Source organism: Coenobita brevimanus, chromosome 22 (genome assembly GCF_032717465.1).
Source record: "Coenobita brevimanus isolate Jiangsu-jjx chromosome 22, ASM3271746v2, whole genome shotgun sequence".
Taxonomy (NCBI): Eukaryota; Metazoa; Arthropoda; class Malacostraca; order Decapoda; family Coenobitidae; genus Coenobita; species Coenobita brevimanus.
In genome coordinates, this window is record NC_136975.1 from 42559970 (window position 1) to 42585003 (window position 25034).

General features: G+C 40.6%; 1 protein-coding gene across 1 annotated transcript in view; it reads left to right on the forward strand.

Moving 5' to 3' along the window:
- Window positions 1-25034, forward strand: part of LOC145392394 (tetraspanin-2A-like) — a 71030-nt gene that overhangs the window by 20743 nt on the left and 25253 nt on the right. The window contains exon 2 of the mRNA XM_080266796.1: window positions 24181-24264. Coding sequence (XP_080122922.1) covers window positions 24181-24264 — 84 coding nt within the window. The remainder of the gene's footprint in view (window positions 1-24180; window positions 24265-25034) is intronic.

A 25034-nucleotide genomic window follows, 5' to 3' on the forward strand; every position in this document is an offset into this window, starting at 1 on the left:
CCATTGTTCACTGTAACCATACCGGTATTGGACGAAAATATTTATTTTTATTTACCGGTATCGCATTTCACCGGGTGTAATGAGAATCCATTCATGCTTGCTTTCTAGTTATCTTCATTGTTTACGGTCAGCATCCTTATTTAAACTCCATCAGCACGATGACAGCTTCAGTAGCTAAGCTTCGCCATATAAATACTTGAAGCATAGGAGTTTTCGTATTACGGTATTAATATTTTTCTTTTGCACCTTTTTTTTTTTTTTTTTTTTTTTCCTCTCAGATCTTGATGATATCGTGCAGGAAGGTACACCCTAAGGGTAAGCCAAATACTTGTGCCAAATATAAATGACTTTGACCTATTTTTGCAGGTCATATACTCATTTTGGTGCAAGAATTGCATATTTGAAATTGAAATACGGTATCTCTGAAACTAATTGAGATACAGCAGTTTGGTTGAAACTCTCATGATAAAAAATTTTGCTGAGAATTTTGGCTGAATATTTTACCATTTAGTCTTGTAGAAAGTACCGACGTCAAATCTGCTGAGTATTTTCATTGTTGCACGTTTTAGAGAAAACCATAAAAGCTGTGAAGCTGTAATTTTATATAAATATAGCTGTGATCCCTCTCATTATATGAAAGGAATATAGTTACATTTAAGCATACAGTTAGCCAGGTACCGAGACATGTAGAATGTACCCATGCGTTCTTCCACACCTTTGTCTTCAGATCTTGTTGATATTATACAAGAAGCTTCCATCCATCCATCCATCCATCCATCACCGAATCCTATATTGCCCCATTAGGAGTGTAGGAGGCCGGGGCTAGGCAAGTTGGTCCTGACATTGAAGATGAGAGTGACCAGCTTCACTCATCCCTGAGTGGCATTACGTAAGCAATAAACCCCAACCACCCCTTGGATATATGTATGTACCTGCACCGACACAGTCCGATTGGAGCGCCTTAGTTACTCACTAAACCACCAGGTGCCATAATTTGGAAGAAGCTACAATTGGTTAATGTAAGTACATGTTCCAAATATGAATGACCCTGAGCTACTTTTAAAGGTCACAGACTTGCTTATGATATCAGTATTTCATAACTGCAATAAATAGTTATGGCGAAGCTTCCTTATTGTGGCAACACAATAAGTAACTATGTAACTAGTTTATTATTATTATTATTATTATTATTATTATTATCATTATTATTATTAGCATTTTGTGTTACATCGTGATTCTCACCCTGCCCTTGGGTGGGAAAGGAAGGCCGAATGATGATGATGATTATTATTATTATCATCATTATTATTATTGTTATTATTATTATTATTACCGCCAGACGATTTCATTCAGCTAAGGAGACGCCTTCTGCACGGTTACGCGTTTGTGTAGTCCTTTTACAGCCAGATTATTTTATTCAGCTTAGGTTAGACCCCTCTTGTGAAGCGGTCAGTAATGTTCTCCATTAACTTTTTCAGCACGGTGACTCGTCCCTTCGTGTATGCTTACCATCCACAGATACCATCATTTGTGTAAGGAAAAACATCCCGTGCAGTGCAGTGGTTTGCAGACACCAAATTGATATATGTGAACTAGCAGGCACCACCGACTTTAATGGCGGGAATGAACAGTTTGCCCGTATATATGGAATCTGGGTCTAAACGTCCTACTTAGCCACCACCCCACACACACACAAAATAATAATTAATAAATAAAATAAAATAATGCCTTTCGCCTACACGAGCGTCGTGACCGTTTTGTTAAGTCTCAATTTTCCCCTAGAATACGACCCATAGCCTCAAGTATTATATTCATGTCACCAGTTCTGCTGTAGGGTGAACAGGGACAAGGGAGAAACAAACTGCCCAGGAACATGACTAAGCTAAAATTGAAATCCTTATGAAGACATCTGTTAGAATTAGTACATGAATACTTCGACGTTTTTAAACATTTTTATTCGGGAGAGGTTGGTTCGTCTTTTTTTAATTAATGATTTACCGTACACACACACACACACACACACACACACACACACACACACACACACACACACACACACACACACACACACACACACACACACACACACACACAGTCATTCTAATCTACATGCATACGTGTATTTGCTGTTGTGAAAACTAGATAGCACGAGGACGGTGTTTACTGTCACATTGTTTCCAGCTGCCTCCCTTTTCTTTCACTCCACCTTGACTATCCCCCCCCCCCCCAAACACACACTCACACACGCTTCACTTTCTCTAATCTACGTGTATAATATGCTCATGTGAAACGTAGAAAGTACGAGAGCTGTGTGTTATTGTCTTGTCGCATTGTTTCCAGGAACCGTCCACCACCCCTCCCTTCCACCTTTGTTTCCCTACACCCTTACTATTAGCACTCTCTCTTTCATGCCTGTCTCAGCTGACGCCCTACCAGACGCCGGGGAGAGTTAGGGTGTGTTTATGTAAATTATGGAGATAGCGACAGTCACCCGCCCGGCTGGCATACAGTAATTACACCTGGGATAAACCACCTGGCGGAGAAACTACTGCAGGTGAAATCTGGGTCCACCATCACATGAGTAAACACACCCGGACGCCATCATTAGGACGGATTGGCAAGCGAACTATACTCCTTTCACCTTGATTTGATTTACAGTTTCGTCCTTCTGTTGCATATTGCCCGTAATCCAGTAGCAGAAGAGTACAGGTTTTTGGTTCTACATCTTTTCCATTGCACTTCATTGTGACTAGCATCATATTCTAGTGTAAATCTCTTGTTACAACTGTGTATTCAAGGGGAAGATATGGCAATTTTAGGCCAAGTTGGAGTAAAAAGAATATAGGATTTGGTATAAGAGAGTCTGTGTGTTGTGTTTTGTGGTAGCTTGTCATATCTTTTGGTAGTGGTTGTGGAAGGAAGCTGATTCTGTATAAAACCGTAAATAATGTAATGTGTATGGAGGAACGCTTGAATTCATGCTTTAAGTACCTTGAAGTAGTGATAGACAAGAGATGTAAATGTGTGATGGAAGTGGAAAGTAAAGTGGCTTAAGGGAGAAAAGTAAGATTCTCTGTGAAAGCCTTAACTGAGGATTGATTATTTGGTAGTAACCCTGCTGCAGACTTCATGTTGGTGTTAATTACTACCCTATTGTGTGGAGGAGAGAATGTGTTATGACTATGAGAAGCCAAGAATGTGAACAGAGGTTATGATTATGTTGAGGAAATTATTTGAGCCACAGAAACAGATAAGATTAAGAACAGTGAGATGCTTACAGTATACAGTATGTAAATGATGGTAAGTAAAAGTCAGTTGACCATAGGATAGAAGAGGATGTGCGTAAGTGGTATGATGGTATGGACCTGGGGAAAGAATAGATATGTCGCTGATGATGAACAGGCTTATGTAAATTAATGTGAAGGTAGGAGGCAGCGTGACAGGAAAATAGAATAAAAGGGGCGAGTAAAAGTGTGGGAAAACGAGATGAGGAAGTTGAGGAGGTAAAAGATTTTAATAATTTTCGAAATGAGTGAATGTAGTTTTGAAGACTTTTTTTTTTTTTTTAATCAGTTTCATTTTTTTTTTTTTTCCCCACAGTCGAAATAACTGCTGTCTTCCACATTTGATTATGAATGGAGGTTGTGGACGGTTATCCTGTGTGCTTGAGCCACGGATGCCAAAGGCTAGTTGGGGAATGGTAGCTGTTTGCATGTTTGCCTGTTCTGCATTCTAGATTCTGCCCACTGCCTGTATAACTGGGGTGGGATTGTGAAGATACGGTATGCATTTTCTTAACTTTTCGTGCAGATTGTGTGTTTTGAGTTTCGTGATTTGATTCTAGGCAGTTAGGATACGTGTTGCTATTGGTTTAGCTAGTACAGTAGACGATTCTGTTATAGGTCGAAGGCTGTGGCTTTCACGAATAAGGACGTTTGGTATTGCAGATAACTTCTTACACCTACAGTACAGAAACGGAAATCGTTGTAGGAAGGAGCTGAAGTAGATTGCTGGGTGTGATTGTAAAGAGTCTGCATGTAGGAAAGACTGGATTTATACACCGTAGCCTAATTGTCGACAAAATCACAACATGAAAGAAGAGAGATACAAGGTAAAAAGTAAAAAGATTTAGATGACAGGATTATGCACAGGACAAAATCACCAGAGAGAGAGAGAGAGAGAGCGCTCATGAAAGTAAAGCTGCACCGTAATAATGATAATGAAAAGAGGAACTGGGTAAGAAATTAGTCTGTAAAACAGTGAATGTGCGCTTTGTGATAAAAAAAAAAAAAAAAGAGTGGCTGGATAAGAAAGTAGTGTTTGGGAAACATTTTGTGCACCGTAATTGTACAAGATTAAAAGATATGAATAGAGTTGCTGGTAAGGAACTGAAAAATCTGAAGAAAACGTTGAATTTGTGCATCGTGATTTTTTAAAAAAGTAAAGTAATAATAATAATAATAATAATAATAATAATACGTATGAAAAGAGAGACAGGGTAAGAAAGTTGAAAGGGTCTGGAAAACACTGGATTTGTGCACCGTAATTATGACCAAGTGGGTCTTCAGTAAATAATGACAGGAAAATTTTCTTGAGTGTCGTGCCCGTTTTCACTTTACATGCTTTCACGAGGGTTGTCTTTAGTCTGTCATGTCATATTCACTCTATTTACATTCTTGCCCAGGGTTCATCTTTCGTTTTTGTCACCCCATTTTCACTTTTCATTTACAGGCTTTCAAGGGAGTTTGTTGTTTTTATCGGGCTGTTTTCACCTCATTTGCGTCCGTTCCCAGGGCTCGTCTTTTGTTTTTGTGTTGTCATTCTCACTCTCATTTATCTTCATTCAGGGGGTTTTGCTTTTTTTTTTTTTTTTATCTCATCTCGATTTTTCTTCAGCACGTTCACTTTTATCACATCATCATAGGCTGATTTTTTTTTTTTTTTTTTTTAGGCTTGTTCATTTTGGGAAGTTCCATACAATCTTTTATTTCAGTAGTAATATAACTTTCAGCCCAAACATATTATTCTTTTCCACCCCTTTGACGGCCAAGAATATCTGTTAGCAGAGTAAAGTTATCGTGTGTTGATCTTCTCATTTCGATGACGTGTATTTTCATTTTTATTATTGGTATTTCCAAACGATTTTGTCCAGCTTAGAGATGACTTTGAACTGGGGAGATTGGATGCACTTTTCATTAACCCTTTTACCACGAGAGGTTTTTCTTCCATCCATCATTCAGCCCTTTATTCCAGCATCAGGAGCGTAGGGACCCGAGGCTAGGCATTCAGTAACAGCCACCAATTACAACCCGATAACGTTTGTAGATTTTTTTTTTTATGCAATAGTTTATCTTGGAGCGGCCGTGTCCATCAGTCACTCCCTAAGGTTTTGCAGACGCGGTGTATCGTACTCGTTGACTTCATCGAAGTCCAGTCATAATAATCGTCCGTCGTAATCGTCAGCACGGATTTTATGTCACAACTATAAAAAATAATAATTCTGATCACGTAATCACAGAACATATTTTTAAAAATTTTAAAAATATTTGTAGTTCGTCACAGCGTGTGGTAAGTCATTGGAAAGGTACGAGTAGTAATAAACGGCGACTGGGCTACTTTTTATCATAGCTGTCATAAAGTTGAACGTGAATCGTATAGCGTATCATGACTGGTGAAAATAAAATTCATATCTCAGCGTAATCCAGGAAGATATTAAAAATAAAAAAAGAGCAACTAAAAATATATCACATTTGCCTAAAGCTGGATAGGTTAACCCCTTCAGTCCGGTGACGTACTTCGTATTTCATTCTTACTACTACCAGACGATTATATTCAGCTTTGGAGAGAATTTTCGTACCAGAGGAGTTAGATACAGCCTTCATTAACCCCCTCGGTACAAGAGGCCTGCCTGAACTTCTATAAAATCCTCTGTTGGAAGTTGGAATAAACTGAAAATAACAAAGTCAATGGATTCACGTTAATGTAGAGGATATGTGGAACGCGACTTTACCTATTTATATCTTAGCAGCCGTAGAACGATATCAAAAGGGAATAGTGAGTGCATAATCAGTGAACTTGAAAAAAAAAAAAATCTTATTCGACTGCAGCTAGATTCTACTCGAACTTACGGTTCATGATACTCAACCAGCATAACTGTGGACCCGTATCATGCACCGCAGCATGTCATCATCATCGTCGCCGTCGTCGTCGTTGTCGTCGTCTTATTTATTTCATTTCTTTTTTCCCATCTGCAGGTGGTGCAGGTGGGGAGAGGTAGGGCCCAGAAAGCAAGAAAGGAGAGAGTATGGTGGGAAAACTAATCAGCAACATGCCCGATGTAATCGGGTACACACACATATTCATTCACCATTCAAACCTCAGGAAAAGAGGCTTCACCTCATATAGGTACACCATTCCATATGTTGGTTCATAATAATGTGTAACTATCAGGCAGAGTCAATCCTTCGACTGCCAGGTAAATACTACAACTGCTACTACTACTGTTATCACAACTACTACTACTATTACTGCTACAGCTACTACTACTGCTGCTGCTGCTACCATTGCTACCACTACAAATAATAATAATAAAAATAATAATAATAATAATAATGCTAATCCCTTAGCATGCGTTCCTTCGTACAAAGCTTCTTCAACCAGCTCTGTCCCTTATCAGCTCCCCAGGTATGTGGTTTAATATGTTATGACAATGGAATTTTAATCTCGCAATACCAGAACGTACAATATATATATAAAATGCTATCATAAAAATCTTTCTCTTATTTTACAGAGATTTTATATTGAACAGCTACTGTGTTCGGTTTACTGGTCGTCTTATTTGCCTCTCATAATCGTGAACTTCTGTCCTTTGTGTTCTGATTTAAACAAACATTCCGAGTACGTAATTGCAGAGTGTACTGGTATATGAAAAAATTACCGTAAAATTTTCAGAACATTTGGAAAAAGACGTAACTGCAGAATTTGTGAAAAAAGACACACACAAAAAAATCTTTGGTCTTTTAGCGCAGCACACGACAGTTCACTTCACTTCCTGCTACGTGTGGCCTGACGTGAACTCCAGTTTCGTAATGAAAAGAACAATGACACTCTTGTAAACGCTTTCCCCCGATGAAAGTCACCAAGCCCACAGGTATGCAACATTGCAGATTTTAATGCATGTTGAAGAATGATTCGTAAACATTCTTTTTTTTTTTTATTGTAACACAAGACGTATTGTTCCATATTGTCTTTTTGACGATTCTTCTAAGTCAGGAAGTACCGGTTGGTAAATTACGATAATATTCTCGTTAGGAGCACCCGCGGTAGAAAAGAGGTTAGAAATGTACTATTAACACATCGATATATTATTTAGACACATACTTTGCTCTTGCTACCACCAGCCGATCATACTTAGCAAAGGAGAGACTCACTTCATGACCGGGTTAACCTTTTCAGCCAGAAGACGTCTTTTTTGTGTGTGTGCTGTTTCCAGACAACTCTTCTTAAATGGGGGAGACTTCTCAAACTGGAGGGATTGGGTTGGAAGTAGCCTTTATTTATCCCTTTCACTGCGAGATGTTTCCTTAGTTATATATGGAATTGTTTGGTACGAATAAAACCTAAATGACGTCCTCTGCTTGAAGGGGATGACGAATATATATATAGCCAATCTTCCACTTCACCATCACGACAGGAGGAGGAACCGGCAGGAAATTAAGCAAACCACAACACTGCAGGAAATTCACCAGTAATTGTCGCATCTCATTGGCCGCCAAATCGAGGAGACAGATTTTCTTCAGTACAGCATATATATGTAATAATTTTTGACGATTATTTTCCTCAGTATATGTGATTATTTTGGACCAATTATCTTCTTTAGTATATGTGATAATTTTCGGCGCTCATTTCTTTCAGTACTGCATGTGATAATTTGGGGCAATCATTTTCTTCAGTGTGTGATAATAGTGAACGATTATTTTCTTCAGTACTGTGTGTGTGTGTGTGTGTGTGTGTGTGTGTGTGTGTGTGTGTGTGTGTGTGTGTGTGTGTGTGTGATAACTTGAGAACGATTACATTTCCAAAACTACTTAATAATTTGGAACGAGATAGGTCATTACGTAACATTGATCAAGTAATCTGAAAACAGTTAAATCATAAATCACAAGACAGATTATTTGATTTAGCTCATGAGAGACGTTTCGAGCTGCAGGGGCCACATACACTCTTCATCAACCCATCCCTTCACTACAGTTCTCCTAATCTGCATGAAGTTGTTAGTTTGAATACCGGGATTAATGGAGAAAAAATGCGTCTTAGTACAAAAGGGGAAGGAGTTCAAGATCGTGTGAACGTGACCGGCATCACCCCAGCCACCATGCACCCACGCACCCGCATACCAGATTTTATCCCTTCAATACGGTGACCTCTTCAATTTTTTTCGTGCTGCCTCTAGACGATTTTGGAAGAGCATTTAGGTGCGGGGATAGTGAAGGATATGTCAAACCCCTCCACTTCAGTAGGTCCCTCCTAAGCTGAATAATGGACTGGTGGTAGCAAGATTAAAAGAGGAAAAGAACAGCTTAGCCTTTTGTAGTGTTGATGACAAAATATTTAATCATATATAAGAGATTATTGTCTGATAGAGACGTAGGGATTGTTTCGTATGGATGCGACTCTCTCTCTCTCTCTCTCTCTCTCTCTCTCTCTCTCTCTCTCTCTCACACACACACACACACACACACACACACACACACACACACACACACACACACACACACACACACACACACACACCCGCATACATCAGTAATACTTCGTTGGCTGGGACCAATTTAATCTCAGTTTGATATTCTCTCCTCATCTTGCAATGCTGTAAATCCACGTATTAATCCATAGGCAATGAAAAGCCACTCCTGAGTTTAAATAAGAAATTCTGTCAGTTCCAAGAATGAGAGTTTAGATATCTTTTGTCGTTAGATGGTAAAAACGCCTCCCATCTCCTTTTTTTTTTTTATTGTTCTCCTATTTAGCTATTATGTACTCAGTTAATTATGTGAAATTTGGTATTAGTGTTTTTTTTTTTTTTTTTTTTCCAGCTGTGGAGCTGATTTGCCCGTCTCTCTCAGGATTTTCAGTAGTATATGGAACAAGATGTAATGTGTGGGGACACATACTTGTCTTAGATAAGGGCGTAAATTAAGAAAATATTGAGAGAGAGAGAGAGAGAGCAATCAATAGTGCTCGTAAATTCGCTCCTGAGTCGCCAGAGAGCAAACCCTCCGGATCTCAAGCCTGCAGCAAACCATCAGATTAAGTACTCTTTTTAGGGGCAGTTTGTATAGAGATGTGAACTTAATTTTTATTCTTGGCCGAACTCTTGCCACTAGCCCACTTAGCACCAAATAACCTTTTGTCGTCAGAACCAAATGATCAGTCTCAAAGGAAAATCATAACTCTTGGACCATGCTGACCAGTGCACAAGATGAGATAAAATAGACTTTAGAATCGTAGCGTACATCAAAATTGTTCCTTTTAGTAAACAAATTAATTAATGACGTCATCGTGCACAATAGAGACTTATGATGATGAAATTCTCATAAGCAAGTGCTTTTGTATATTGTGACCGGTGCTCCTTATCCCTAACTATGCTCATTGAGCATTCTTTTTAGTTTGAATCCTAGTCTGTGATAAAGGAGCGCGCGAGGCAGAAGACAGCGCAAGGAAAATAGCGTATACTCAGATTTTTGTTTTCTGTACAGTAACCGTAACAAACAACCACAAAATTCTCAGGAAAAAAAAAAAAAAATGAATGCTGGTGCTTTTGCGACATACAATAGCCTGAAGTCTTATCCATGAGATCCAAGTTTTATTATTCACATACGAACAAAGCAGCATCAAAGACCGACTGAATGGGATTTACAGGCATGAGCACTCGTATGCCCTGCGGCAGGAATTTCCTCAGTATTGCGCCTTATAGTAAATAGAACTGAGTATAGCCAATGTAATTTATTGAAAGAGGAGAGAGTTCTTATCCCATTTAATGCAGTTACCCATTATACTCATTTAAAAGATATTCCGTTCAGCTTGAGAGACACCCAGTAGTGAAGGGGTTAATGAAGACTGCATCTTACCTCTACTGTTCCAATATTGTCCTGTTAATAAAATCGTGAGCAGGTAGGAGAAATGAAATAAGAATATACCTCATCAGACTGAAAGGGTTAAATAGGGAGTGGTAGGGTGGGGTAAGGAGGAGTCATCAGTTCCATATCAAACGTTAATCAGTGCTATATTGTCTTCAGTCATTGCAGTGCACACACACACACACACACACACACACACACACACACACACACACACACACACACACACACACACACACACACACACACACACACACACACACACACACACATATGAACTGTAATAGCCCCTGACAACTGCTAGTGCGTTTCACATCCCAGTACGTATGAACCACCAGCACTGTGTACCAATTGAAAGATACACTCGTAACCACCCCGTGTGTGCTGTAACTTTCCTAACTTGTTTTTGGCGCCACAGGCTTAACTGGTGCTGGGTGGAAGGAACGGCGAAAGCAACACTCATTTCCCTTTAACCCCTTCCTTATGGTGGCATTTTTGTAGTTTATTATTCCTACCTCCAGACGGTTTTATTCATAACTGGAGGAACCTGAAATTTAAGTGATAAGACATACTTAATCTACTGTACAGCTTAAGTTATACAGGGGTGCTGTAAGGGACGCCTTCACGCTGTAGCGCTTATCCGGTTATACATTCATCCCACAGCTCCCTTCCTAACCCCCGATAGGAGGATGGTGATCTGTAGAAGGTCAGTTTGCGGTCCACCAGGTTGACATCTAAGTGATCCTGGGGTCACAACAAAAGCAACAGTACACTATTACACTTCATTAAAATCGTTGAAGAAAATCATTTGATGGCGTAATTAAAATGAAAAGACATCGTCGTATTAAAGGACTAACACACACACACACACACACACACACACACACACACACACACACACACACACACACACACACACACACACACACACACACACACACACACACACACACATCGTTGTTTCATAACCCCCCAGTCATAGTAGAAAAAATCGCTGTTATGGAGCGTTTGATGGTAACAGCTTCTTCAGGTCAGGGATCTTTCTTGAGGTGAATTAATTAGTGCAGAGAGCCGGAATAAACTATTAATTGTCATCGTAGTGAAAGTTAAATTGATGAAGCGTCTTAGAATAATAAAACTTAACAGTTTCCCGTACGTTTGCTTCATTCCGTGTCTCATGAATAGTTTCAATTTTTTAAAGAGCTGGACGGCAATAGACTACTCATTTCCCTTCAAAAATATGCTTCTCCCCCTTAACCGCTTCAGTCAATCCGATGATGTGATTGTTTATTTTATTCTCGCTACCACCTAATAATATTAATCAACTAAGGCCAAACCACCAGCAGCGAAGGTGTTATCCAACTTTCAGTTTGAAAATTTTCTCGTAAGCTGAATGAAATCGTGTGATGGCGGTTACAGTACAAAACATATCATCGGGGTGAAGTTGATAACCTCTTTAGTTCTATATTTTTCCTGAGCCTAATAATATCATCTGCCGTTAGCAAGAAGGCAAAGTCTTCATGGATGGATTAATTTGAGATTATTTCTATTTTCTTGTGTCAGGTCTTACATAAATTAAGCCGTATAACGTTATCAAGGACGGGAGTACAAAATTGAGGGTTTGTTAGGCTCCTGTGACTAACTCAGCAGAATAAGATGCGAGCTAAGCGGTAGTTTCCCGTAAATTTACATCTTTTCTAGCTTCCACGTTGCCAAAGTTGTCCAATTTCGTGTGCCTTAACTTTGCGGAGATTTTCATTCTTTTACGGATTAGCTCACTGGTAGGATAGGACAACACTACAGTACGGTTCTACATACTTCCACAGCAGTTTGTGGCTTGCAGCATCATATTCTAGTGTTAATCTCATGTTACAGCGCATCACTTAGGATGGAGCGATGTTAATTATTGGCCAAGCTGGGGTGGACAGGCTGTAGAGTCTAATGTCAACAGCGGAGTAAAATCAAACCGTATACCCGAAAACTCCTACCGTCTGGCCATCTGTAGTTGCCATAGCAACCAGGAAGAGGAACTGTTGTGGAGTCTGTAATTGCCTTTAAGGAACCTGCCTCATCTTGTTGTGCTTTGTTGGTTGAGAATATGTGTGTAATTAGTATGAAGTGAAAGTAGTGGCAATTTGTGTTCGGCATCAGCTGACTGTAGTTGGTTTGCTTTTACGTGAAGGAAATGCGCCGCTCCCACAGCTTGAGTACTAAGTTGCGGTTGCATGAAAGTCGATGAGTCAGTTGTGAGACAGGAATGGGTTTCCTGGACTACTGTCGAATCGACCATGCAAATTGATAGCATTCTGGCATCAGTTGAGTTTAAAAGGTTGGGTATGTTTGCCATTAAGAAAGTAAGTAAATAAATAAATAAATAAACATGCTATAGGCAGGCATAATGAGTGAAGCAGCTTATTTCTTTCTTTTGCCTATAGTTTTACACACACACACACACACACACAACTATATATATATATATATATATATATATATATATATATATATATATATAGTTTCTTACGCTTGTGTAAGTCCTTCAGGACAAGAGATCTCCAGCGGGCTGAATAGTTATGATCGTCTAGCGGTAGCAAGAATTGAATTAAGAGACGGTATCATACTGAACTGGGTTTGATTGAGAATATTTCACTTCACTACGAGCTCCCTTCCAGTGACTAAAATCACCCGAGGGTACGGTAGTTATCATAAATTTTAAAAGATCATCCAATTGGTACTGAAAGGGTTAAAATGAAGATTGTTTAAAAACTCAACACTACCAAAGTTCTCCCCTAGGTTGAATGAAAATGGTTTCGCGGCAGCGGGAAGTACTACGCATCGCCGTACAGAAAGCGTAAATGGTATCTCTGTTAGATATAGGTCTCATTACGCTCACATCCTTTATAGTATCCACCTTTCAGTTCATATACGTATTTTGGGTGTAGGATTGTGACACCCAACACAAAGTCATGTGCGGTGTTGTGTGATTCTGGAGGTAGCACATTTTAATTACTCACTGTGGCCCATCAGTGAATAGCTAAATTCGTTCTCAAGTTTGCCCTCTTGTCTCTCAACGTAGAATATATATAACTTGTACTGGGATATTATTATGTTCACTTAGCCTACTTAAGCTTTTCATACTGTGGAGCTAGTTTTACAGGTGCAGGCTGGCACCATTCATTGTAGCCATTCCTTTCTGCTCGCATAATCCTCCCCGCACGCCAAGTGACATTTCAGTGCAGTAGTATGTCCTGACATGTGTTCTTACATGTTTGCACCCGGACGCATCTTTCCCTTCTGTATTATGCTTCAGCACGACCGCCCTCAGCCAGGTAGCCCTGGTGGGATAGGTTAACGTTAGGCTAAGTTAGGTTAGGTTAGGTTAGACTAATATGGGTAATTTTGCCTGGGGAGCACATTGAGCATATTTCAAAGAAATACCTATGGTTAGTTTTGGCATGGCGGGGTGAGCATGTTTCCTGGCTGACGTTCCTTTTGGTGGTGCTGAACCGTAATACAGAAGGAAAATATCCCACCCGGACGAGGATCTCGCGATGACATATCGATATACTTTCTCATTCACAAACATTGCTACTCAGGATTTCCAGTGGGTTAGGCTGCTCACTTTACGCTTCGAATTATTCCCATCCCTATTCACAACGGTTGGGTAGGAACGGGTTACTTTTCCTGTAGCAAAAGGTGGTGTTCTTGGACCCTGCGGATCGGTTGCACTTCAGAACATATGAAAAACGGTTTGAAAGCCGATGCCAGATAATGTACCAGCCAGCTGCTGCTATAGATTCACGCATTCATTATCATAGTTACTCTACTCGTTTCCTTCCCAATCCTCTTCACTTTGTTTCCCCTGTCCACCTCTCTTTCACCCCATATGCAGTGAGAGACAGGTGAACAGGCAGAGGTTGTTTGTACAGTACTTACCGTGGAAAGTGGAGTTCAGTAGAGTTTTGTTGTTGCTGTGTTCAGGTGAGGGAGAAGCACGTGGAACCACTGTCTCTTTCTCTTTCCACTCTCCTTCATTCCTGTCTCATCTTTGACCTCTTTATTCCTTCATCCTTCCCATTCCTTTCCTCTTTTTATTATCCTTGGTTTCTTTCCACTCCCACAGTTTCATTCTAGCCATCCGTCTTTCCCATATCTCTTCTTCCGTCCTTCATTCAAACCTTTCATATCCCAACATTCAGCCCATTCCTCCCATCCTTCCCCCTTTCCCATTCCATCCCAGCCTTTCCTCTTTAACTTCTACCCTTCTTTATTATCATCTTCCCTCCTCGTTTCTTTCATTCAGCCCTTGTCTTTCCTCTTCCTTTCCTTTCCTTCCAGCCCTTCCTCCTCTTCATGATTCTTGCCATCTGTCCTTCCCCCTTACATTTCATACTTTCCTCATCCTTTTCTCCCTTGTCGTTTCCTTTCTCCCAGCCCTTCCTACTCCCCATTTCCTCTCTCCTATAGTAGTCTCCTCTCCTTTCCTTATCATCCTCGCTCCTCTCTCCTCCTACCCCTCTGTCGAGGCAGGTGGACAGGTGGAGTTGGTTTGTGGAAAGTGGAGTAGAGTTCTGTTATTGCTTTGTTCAGGCGTGTAGAGTCTGCTGCTTGTCACGGTTTGCTTGCATGCCACGGGGAAGGGGATTTGCTGGACGTGCTCGTGTGTGTGTGTGTGTGTGTGTGTGTGTGTGTGTGTGTGTGTGTGTGTGTGTGTGTGTGTGTGTGTGTGTGTGTGTGTGTGTGTGTGTGTGTGTGTGTGTGTGTGTGTGTGTGTGTGTGTGTGTGTGTGTGTGTGTGTGTGTGTGTGTGTGTGTGCAATATAAGACTCCCTGTGTTGCACCCAGGATTTCGAAATCTTGGAAGAGCACTTACTCCGGTGCTTGCAGTGAATAATATACTGTTATTACTCCCACAAACCATGTAGACACGGCAAATACTTTCACCGCTTACTAGGTTTTAAAAAAACAGAATTTCATTCAGGCAAGTAAAACGCAGTATTAACCCTTTGAGTGCGCTGTATAAAATAATAACGTGTTGACCTAAAGTATGGTATCTGTGACCTATTATCACTAGTAGGAGGAGGAGGAGGAGTACCCGGTATGCCTAAGTGCATCTGAAACACGAACTCGGTGGACTCCAGGCTGAAGTTGATATACAGCGGTTATTTTTATTTTATTTTTTTTTTTAGTGCACAGAGTTAGTTTGAACGAGTATAAATTGTATACCATTAATGTGCAGCAATTATACTTATATTTAACAGTCGACTTAGTAGATTTTGTCCTTGATGTCTTAAATCTTTAGGATTAAACCTGATGTGATCATAGAAATTGTTTGAAATCCTATCATTGTTATAGCTTTATCCCGTTCAGTAAAATTATCACCAGTTAACCGGAATAATATATCCAAGTCCCACCTTCGCAGTGAATCAATGAAGTACCAGTATGGAAGTTTTCTTATTGCAGTGAATGGATCGTAGTGTGTTATTAACTCCGACTGTGATATGTTTAGGTCACCTTTTTTTTTTTTTTTTTTTTTTTTTTTTATGTGTCCGACTCTGGGCATAGGCTTCACAGCCTGCTTTCAAGGCCCAGTAGTCCCCCTACGTACAACACTTCTACATGTTACCACTTCGGCGCTAACACCCACTGTCCATACTGAATACATAATATGGCTGTCTCATACAGGACTGGTATATTGGTATTAGCGGGGGTATTTTTACATGTCGGCGGGTCATCTGGTAGATCAGTAAAGTCTGACTTTTATGAAATTCATATCCTTAAACTGTTCCCTGCCCCAGCGGGATTTGAACCTGAGTCCGTTAGGACTGCAGGCCACCTCTCTACCGATTGAGCCACAGCCTCCTCCTGAGAGAAATCGCCAATAATTATTCAGAAAAAAAAAAAAGGCGTACGTTGTATTATGACGGCAAAAAGTAAGAATATTTACACACACACACACACACACACACACACACACACACAAAGTAAGATAAATATTTTTGATGATGTTGCCGTGACCTGTATATGAACTGCTAACAAGGTAGAGTTACAAAACAGAAGTATGTTAGAGAAAAAAAAAAAAAATCTCCATGTGCCTGTTTTACCCTTGCGTTAAGCTCATGATTAAAATAATTCGTATTGCGTCAGAATGTACCCTAATGTAGACATGACCAATTTAACCCTCTATTGGTCGGAACAACTTCAATATTCGTATCCAGCTAACGTTGGGCGATTTTATTCAGTTAAGAGTGGATATTAAGGGCATCAGTGTCAGTAATATCAACATTAACCCTTTCATATTCGTGCCAACTCTGTCATTCTCTTCCCGCTATCTCCCAGCGATTTAAGCAGCTAAAAATGAGGCACTGGAGCATGAGAGTGAAAATGAAGTGAGTCGAGTGCTGTGTGACCTTACCACCCGGTTGAGTATATGACACTGTCCAGAAGGCTTTATGACACGGTTTAATGGGAGCTGTGTGTGTGTGTGTGTGTGTGTGTGTGTGTGTGTGTGTGTGTGAGAGAGAGAGAGAGAGAGAGAGAGAGAGACTGACACAAACACCGAAAGTTGAGAGGGGGGGGGGGAGCGGGAGGACGGCATACAGAGAGGAAAAACTGAGAAGGGCAAACAAGAAGACAGAGGGAGGAAATTTCTCTGTCTTTCTGTTTGCCAGTCTCAGCTTTCCTCCTCTTTGCTCTCTCTCTCTCTCTCTCTCTCTCTCTCTCAACTAGTCATTATATACAGTTGAGTGAAAGTGGCTCTTCATTATAGGCTCTAAACACGCGATGTTAGCTTTATTGTAATTATCCAGCTTTTCACAATTTACATTCAGCCTCTGCGTGTGTGTGTGTGTGTGTGTGTTAATGATGTTAAATTTTTTGCTTGTGCTTTGGCCTTTGTGTGTGTGGGGGGGGGGGGGTTGCGGTAGGAAATGAGTAAATAAATAACAATGTGTCATTATATTGAAGGGAGTGGTCTCATGTTACGAAATGCCTATATTATTTATTTGTTCATTCATTTACTTTTTTATGTCTGTGTATGTTCAGGATCGTGCTTTATCTCCTCGTTCGTCATAGGTATTTGCTCCAGACAGATCATTTGTGGCTGATCATTTTTGTTGTGTGGCAGTGTGTTTTAAGGTGCGTGCATGGTGCGGTATGTCAGGGAGGGAGGGATGGGCAGATGGGTGAGTGGTGAGGAGGGAATATCATCAGGTGGATTGACAGAGCAACTCTCACACATATAGGTACGGTGGTAGACACTGGATTTTTGCCAGGAAACCCAGTCATAGGATACAATAGGTTCATTGTTTTTACTCTCTCTCTCTCTCTCTCTCTCTCTCTCTCTCTCTCTCTCTCTCTATGTGTGTGTGTATAAAATCGATTTTTCATATACTGTATTAAGTAGCCTCTGCCATTTGGGTTATTGACGTCAGCAGCAAGTTTCTTATTTGGAGACAACCGGATCTAAAACCTGTACATCCTTGAGGTGACAGTAATTAGGGTAGAACGTGATGCAAACTGCTCACGTGGTAGTTTCACTGGTGGGGCTGTGTATGTGTAGGTGTAGGCTATGTGAGGAGCAGCCGTGACCACGATTGCAGTCACGCGTCACTGCCTTTGTACAGGAGAAAACTTTGTTCCACGTGTCAGCACTGTCAACGCTTCATTTGCGCGCCATTGGGTCGTACTCTCGCTGACTCTGGAGGCCTCTTAACACCTGTTTTTTGGCGATTTATTTTACACCGTACACCTTCATATTCAATGCAGTGCACTTCTTTATAACCTGACGAAAATCTATAATCTCTTTCAGCCTATTTCATGATCAAGTGTGGTCAGAGTGGAGGGTTGATTTGACTATACTCTAATCACTTTAGGCTTGAAATTGCCGTCTCTCCATCCTGAATATTGAGCTATAGCAAGAAAAGAAGTGTTATGGAAAGGATGTAGAGCTACAGTTTTGTCGTATTCAGTCAATGAACTATGGAAAATAGCAGCAGAAGGGTAGAAGTCTTGGCCTAGTTAAACTGAATGAACTAATAACGAATGAGACCCATTCCTACCTTATGTCAAAGGCTTATCGAATTTCCTGCAACCGTGATTTATAGGTTGTTAAAGTGACTCAGTTCTGTCAGTTAAAAGCAATGAGAAAAGGAAAAAATGGCTGTAGTATGTTATCCTCGCAACGTCGATGTTGAGAAGGTATTAACAACATACGGTACCAAAACTTGCCAAGGAAGATGTGCTGGTTTGTTTCGTGTGTCAGTGAGAATGCCACCTATTGCCTTTCTCTCTGGAACCAAGAAAGGAAATTGCCTATCGATAATAAACTGATATATAGATAGCATACAGGCAGAAAATATAATGATGTAATGTTTATCATAAATTGATAAGGAAGAGATGCTAATAAAGTCCATGTTATCAAGAATACTACTCATTATCTCTCCCCGGAACCAAGAGTGGAAGTTTCCCCGCGAGACATATTACTATAATTATTCATACATATCGTTCGTGGTGGATGTAGATGACAAAATTTGCATAACAATATTTCTTGTTTGTAGAGAATGCAGCCAGCCACCATTAGCATCATTGTATATGTCGTTAACCTCTTGGCTACTGTGATCATAATGACTGTTATAATTCTTGCTGTATGAATTTATACTTAAGTTGAAACTTCCGTAGTGGAGACATTAGCAACATTCCTTAACACCTACATCATCATACGTCTTTCCATTATTAAAGAAGCCCACATTTGTATGGAAACCACAAGAATCAGATTTCTAAAGGCGTACAGGAAGTCTTTCTTGCGCAGAATAAACTTCCCTGGATGTTGCAAGAATAAATATAAGGAAATCATCATCGCACAGGAAGGGTAAATAACGTCCTCCCAGATCCGTTTGTGGGACCACCACGCCATCTGTAGGGGAAAGTCATGGGTGGGTTGTTCTTTGTCTCGGCGGGGACCCTATGCGACACTGACTGCGGACCCTCTTATGTTTAAGGGGCGGGGAGAAAGTCGTGGACAATGAGGGGCTTTCACTCAGGCGTCGTGTGTGTTTGTTTAATTAGGGGTCTCGCTTGATGGCCCGCCCGTATCAACACTGTGGCTCTTTCGAATACTGTAGTTGAATACATTTGTTGAGAGTGGAATGTTTTCGGTCACGCTTGACCATATCAACCTTACGGTACAATTTTTTTTTTTTTTTTTTTTTTTTTTTTTTCCGGATTATTTGATTTGGTGATGGAGTTTTTAGTGTACCCCATTGCTTTGTTAGGTATTAATATCTAATACGATACTGTACCATTGTGTGTGTGTGTGTGTGCGTGTGCGTGTGCGTGTGCGTGTGCGCGCGCTCCGTTCACTACAAGCCCTAGCACTCAGGGGAACGGTGTTGCTGAAGGTCAAACATGAATGGGTTTATTGATAGTGGAGTTGCTGAAGTTCCCCCAATTCTTGTGTAAGTTGTATCAGCTATAGTATACCAGTTTGTTGGGGAGGAATTTTAAAGTACCCCCATTGATTTTGTCACTAGTATTTGAGCTGTAGTATTACTTCAGAAATTCTCTCACTCTCTCTCTCTCTCTCATAATTAGGAACATAGCAGTTAAACCCACTTGTCTTTTATTTACGTGTTTGAAAGCTGAATATGGTTAGATAAAAATTTACACCCCTTACAATGATAGTGTAAAAAGTACTATGTAATGACTTAATGATAGGCACTTTCTGCGTACTGTCATGAATTATGTGACCATCTGTGCATGTTATATTAATTCTAAGACAGTGAAGCAGTGTCACGGCCCAGCTGTCGTCCACCCCAACCCTCTTTTTCTGTGTGTGTGTGTGTGTGTGTGTGTGTGTTTTAGTCGGAAGAGAAGGGCTTTAGTCAAGAAGGTACAGTGGGTGAATTAGAAATAGACGTTATTGTTTATTATTTAGGCTTGTTTTCATCTACCGCACCCTCCTTAATGTACACACACACACACACACACACACACACACACAAAGGAAATGCAAATGGTCCTGACGAAAGTTCACGTTGGGTGCTAACTGAATGCGCAAAAGAGTAGACCAATATATTTAATATTCAAGGAATCCTTGGGTCAAGGTAAACTACCTGATATTTGGAAGAAGGCAAACATTGTTCCCCTATTCAAGAAAAGGAATAGACAAAATCCACTCAACTACCGACCAGCATCACTAACCAGTGTTGTAAGATATTAGAAAGGCTGATAAGAAAAGTTTGGGTAAACCATCTAGAAGAACACAGTATGATAACAGAAAGGCAGTTTGGTTTTAGAAAGGGAAAATCATGTGTTACTAATCTGTTAAGCTACTATGATGGAGTTACAGAAACAATAGAGAAAAGAGAAGGATGGGTGGACAGTATCTATCTAGATTTCAGGAACGCACTTGACAGAGTACCGCACCAAAGACTTTTATGGAAACTGTACCAGCAAGGTCAAATCCAAGGCAACCTGTACTGTTGGATGCAAGATTTTCTCAGAAAAAGGGAAAACAGTACTAAGAGAAGATTACTCTTCATGGGGGGAAGTGACTAGCGGACTTCAGCCGGACTCAGTGCTGGCACCAGTTATGTTTTTAGTGTATAAATGACATAGATAGTAACATCCGAAATGAAAGCTATCTAAATATGTTTGCTGATGATGCAAAAATGCAAAGGAGAATTACTGACACACTCTTGTAGAGAGCTACAAGAAGGATTAAATAACGATAAATGGCAAATGGAATTCAGTGTGGACAGGTGTCATGTAATTAAGTTTGGTAAAAGTGGAAAAAGGGCAGATTGGTATTATAAGTTAGGATGTAAAACCCTACACATATCAGAAAGAGAGAAGGACCTAGGAGTGATTATTAATAACAGACAATCTCCGGCTGACCACATCAGTGAGAAGGTACGGAACATGTATACACTGCTTGCTAATATGAGAATAGCATTCACATACAAAAATGAAGACATGCTGAGAAAGATAACATCATTCATCAGACCCACCCTGGAGTATGCATCAGTAGTCTGGAATCCACATCTCAAGAAACGCATAGGTAAAACTGAAAAAGTTCAAAAGGTCGCTACAAGATGGGTACCAAGCTTAAGGGATCTAAGCTACGAAGAAAGACTTGAGAAATTGAATCTGCCAACTCTACAGGAGGGAAGGAAAAGAGGAGACATGATTATGCTATATAAAGGTGTCTCTGGGAAAGAGAAAATAGACATAAATGAGTATATACCCTATGGGGAAGCATCGGCAAGAGGACACTGCAAAAAACTGCATAAAAAGAGAGGTGATAATGACAAGGAAATTCATTTTCCCAAATAGGGCAATTGATCAGTGGAATGCACTGCCGAATGAAATAGTGTGTGCCAAAACAATTCATAAGTTTAAGGATATGTATGATAAAAGTGATTTAATACATGGGACAGTACGAGCCTGACTCACCGCGGCAGAGCGTCGCATCACCCAGATACTCCCGTACGATGCTTAGATTATATGTTCGGACACATTACTCATACATTTTATGTTAGTGGGGAAGCCAAGCTCCGATTTTCAGTCTATACTTTCTCTCAATGTATTGTTGCTGACTGCTCTGTAATGTTGGATGCAGGCTGATCACATGTAGAGGTGTATGATATGTGGGAGGACTACTGGGCCTTGGGAGCAGGCTGTGAAGCCTTTGCCCAGAGTCGAACACTTAAAAAAAAAAAAAAAAGTATTATAGACGTTCAGTGAAGTAGCGTAGAAATATGGTCAAGATAATATTAAGGTGTAAATGCAAAACAACTTGCTTAGTAAAAAGTGCTGCGAGATATCCTGTGCAACTTAGGTGACGGGTCTCTGCCCGCTTCTTATCCACTGTTACGACGCCCTTGAGAGATAGATACGGTAGGAATGGCAATAGGTATCATGCAGACGGCGCGACCTTCAGACGTGCGTCGATTTACTGCTGCATTGCCCTTCACCGTACCTTGTATACTGTTCCTCCCTAATGAACTTCAGATTAGAGAGTTTGCTGAAGAGAATGATTAGGAACGGTAACTGTATACCCACCACTCCAATTATCACTTGCATGCACTCGATGCATCTCACGTATGCTGTCGCTCACGTAACTTATACAGTTAAAATTCTGAAGTCCCCGGACGGTGGGTGGAACATTGGTGGGGATATGACAGCAGTTATGAGTTTCCTTAAATCCAAGTACACTTAGTTGAACGACATGAAACAACGTCTGAATATTGGTTAGTCTATGGTTTTGATTAAATATTCCCTGTCTATCAGCCAGGTCTGATAGTTCATGTTTCTGTACCAGGAACATGTAAACTCATCTGTATATAGTGGTATCATACTCACCCAGGCATTATTTACATCCAGCACATCGTCAGTCACACACACTCTCCACTTCACCTCACATGCTATCACCCACGCACTTGCATCACATGCCATCTCCCACGCACCTTATCCATCTCACCACACTTCATCACTTCACGCCTCACCACTGTGTCACATTACTCACTTCACCCGGGCCGCCATCGCCCACGCACTTTATCCATCTCACAGCACTTCATCACTTCACGCCTCACCACCGCATCACATTACTCACTTCACCCGGGGGCATCAATCTAGAGGAAGACAGCATCCAGAATGAGGCATGTTAGTCATGATCACAACCGTAGATTTTGCCTATTTACAGAAGGTGCGCTGTCTCTCTCTCTCTCTCTCTCTCTCTCTCTCTCTCTCTCTCTCTCTCTCTCTCTCTCTCTCTCTCTCTCTCTCTCTCTCTCTCTCTCCACTGTATTTACTAGCCGCTCCATTCTTAGCTTACAGAAGCAGTTTTCGATTAAATTGAGATTAAGCTTCGTTATGCAAACATACGTAGCGGGACTAAGGTCTATACGGTAATAATATCACATGAGATTGAATAACCAAAGTACGGTATGGTTGTCATAATTATTTGGATGATGGATTATTTACTTCGTCTAAACCTTTCCCACTGCTCAGTAACACAAGGAGAAGAGAAAGTGTACACAGAAATATTTAACACTAGACTTTTACTGTGCAGAGGGCGTGATGTTGAAAGTTACCTACCGGGTCTATTTTGTGTTGGTATTTTTTTTAGATTTATTGTCGTGTGTTTTTTCTTTCTGTTATTGTGGTTTGGGTTAATCTGTGTTTTATAGCTTAGTTTTCATTGTGTGTGTGTGTGTGTGTGTGTGTGTGTGTGTGTGTGTGTGTGTGTGTGTGTGTGTGAGAGAGAGAGAGAGAGAGAGAGAGAGAGAGAGCTTACATGTGCATGTATATTTTCAGATACATTACATATATTTGATGGTCTTTATTACAGTTTTTTTAGTATGTTAATATTATGGTGGTTTTAGTTATTTCATATCATATTTCAGTTTCATATTTTAACCTTTAAGCGTTCTTCATTATAACTTATTTTAATGGGCCGGTAATTTAACCATTCGTATTGTATGCATATTCTTATGTTGGTTCTTTGGTTTTCGTATCATATGTTATTGTTGTGACAAAGTATGATAACTTTTCGGTCTGTTCATGGACACTTACGTAATCTGAAACTGCGAATACAAATAAGCCACAACCCTGGGCCATGTATCACAACCATGGTCCATTTATAACAACCCTGCTCCATTTATCACAACCCTGCTCCATTTATCACAACCCTGCTCCGTTCATCACAACCCTTCTCCATTTATCACAACCATGGTCCATATATCACAACCCTGCTCCATATATCACAATCCTGCTCCATTTATCACAACCCTGCTCCGTGTATCACAACCCTGCCGCATGTATTACAACCCTGATCCATTTATCACAACCCTGCCGCATGTATTACAACCCTGATCCATTTATCACAACCCTGCTCCATATATCACAACGTTAGTCTATATACCTCAACTCTGGTCCATTTATTACAACCCTGATCCATGTATCACAGCGCTGGTTCATACATCACAACCCAGCTCCACTTATCACACCCCTGGTCTTCTTCATCCGGTGCATTACTGTTGCAGGTTGTGGGGTGCTGTTTGCTGGGGTACATGGGTTGGGTCCTGGCCACCTCCATCACGGTCTCCCGCTTCTTCTCAGGCACATTGGTAAGTCATTTCACCTGTACAAGTCTGTAGGCCAGGACAGGGTGCAAGAAGGTACCGGGTAGTGTTTCATACTGTTTTTATTCATAGGGCCTAAAATTCTCATCTACCCATCACAAATACTCAGTACTAACAGTAGATTAACACTAGAATATGATGCTAGCCACGAGGATGTTCTGTGGAAAGGTTGTAGAACTATAGCGTGGTCTCCGTTTGCCCCAGAGATACCTGAAATAAATCGCAAAAGGACGAAACTCTCGGTCAACTTTGGATAAAGGACTATGTAAATGGGACGTGTGTGTGTGTGTGTGTGTGTGTGTGTGTGTGTGTGTGTGTGTGTGTGTGTGTGTGTGTGTGTGTGTGTGTGTGTGTGTGTGTGTGTGTGTGTGTGTGTGCATTTCCCTAATTGTATTATACAGGATTTGAGCTAAGTTCGTGTTGTCCCGTCTCTTTTCCATAAATATTTATCTAGTCAAGATTTAAACACATGGATGCTCTCTGCTCGCGACACCTCTCCCTCAGAATTATTCCAATTGTCCGTAGTTCTGTTTGGAAAACTAAATTTCCTTACATCACTGAGGCATCGATTCTTCATCAGCTTGAATTATGTCCTCTTGTTCTTCCATCATCATTCACAAAGAGGTCCTCTCTGTCCATACGTTCTCTTCCTCTTACTCCTCCAAACATTGCAGTCAGTTCTCCCCTCTCTCTTCTCTCACTCAGGTTTGGCAATTTCAGCTTTTTTAATCTCTCCTCATACGACAACTCCCTCA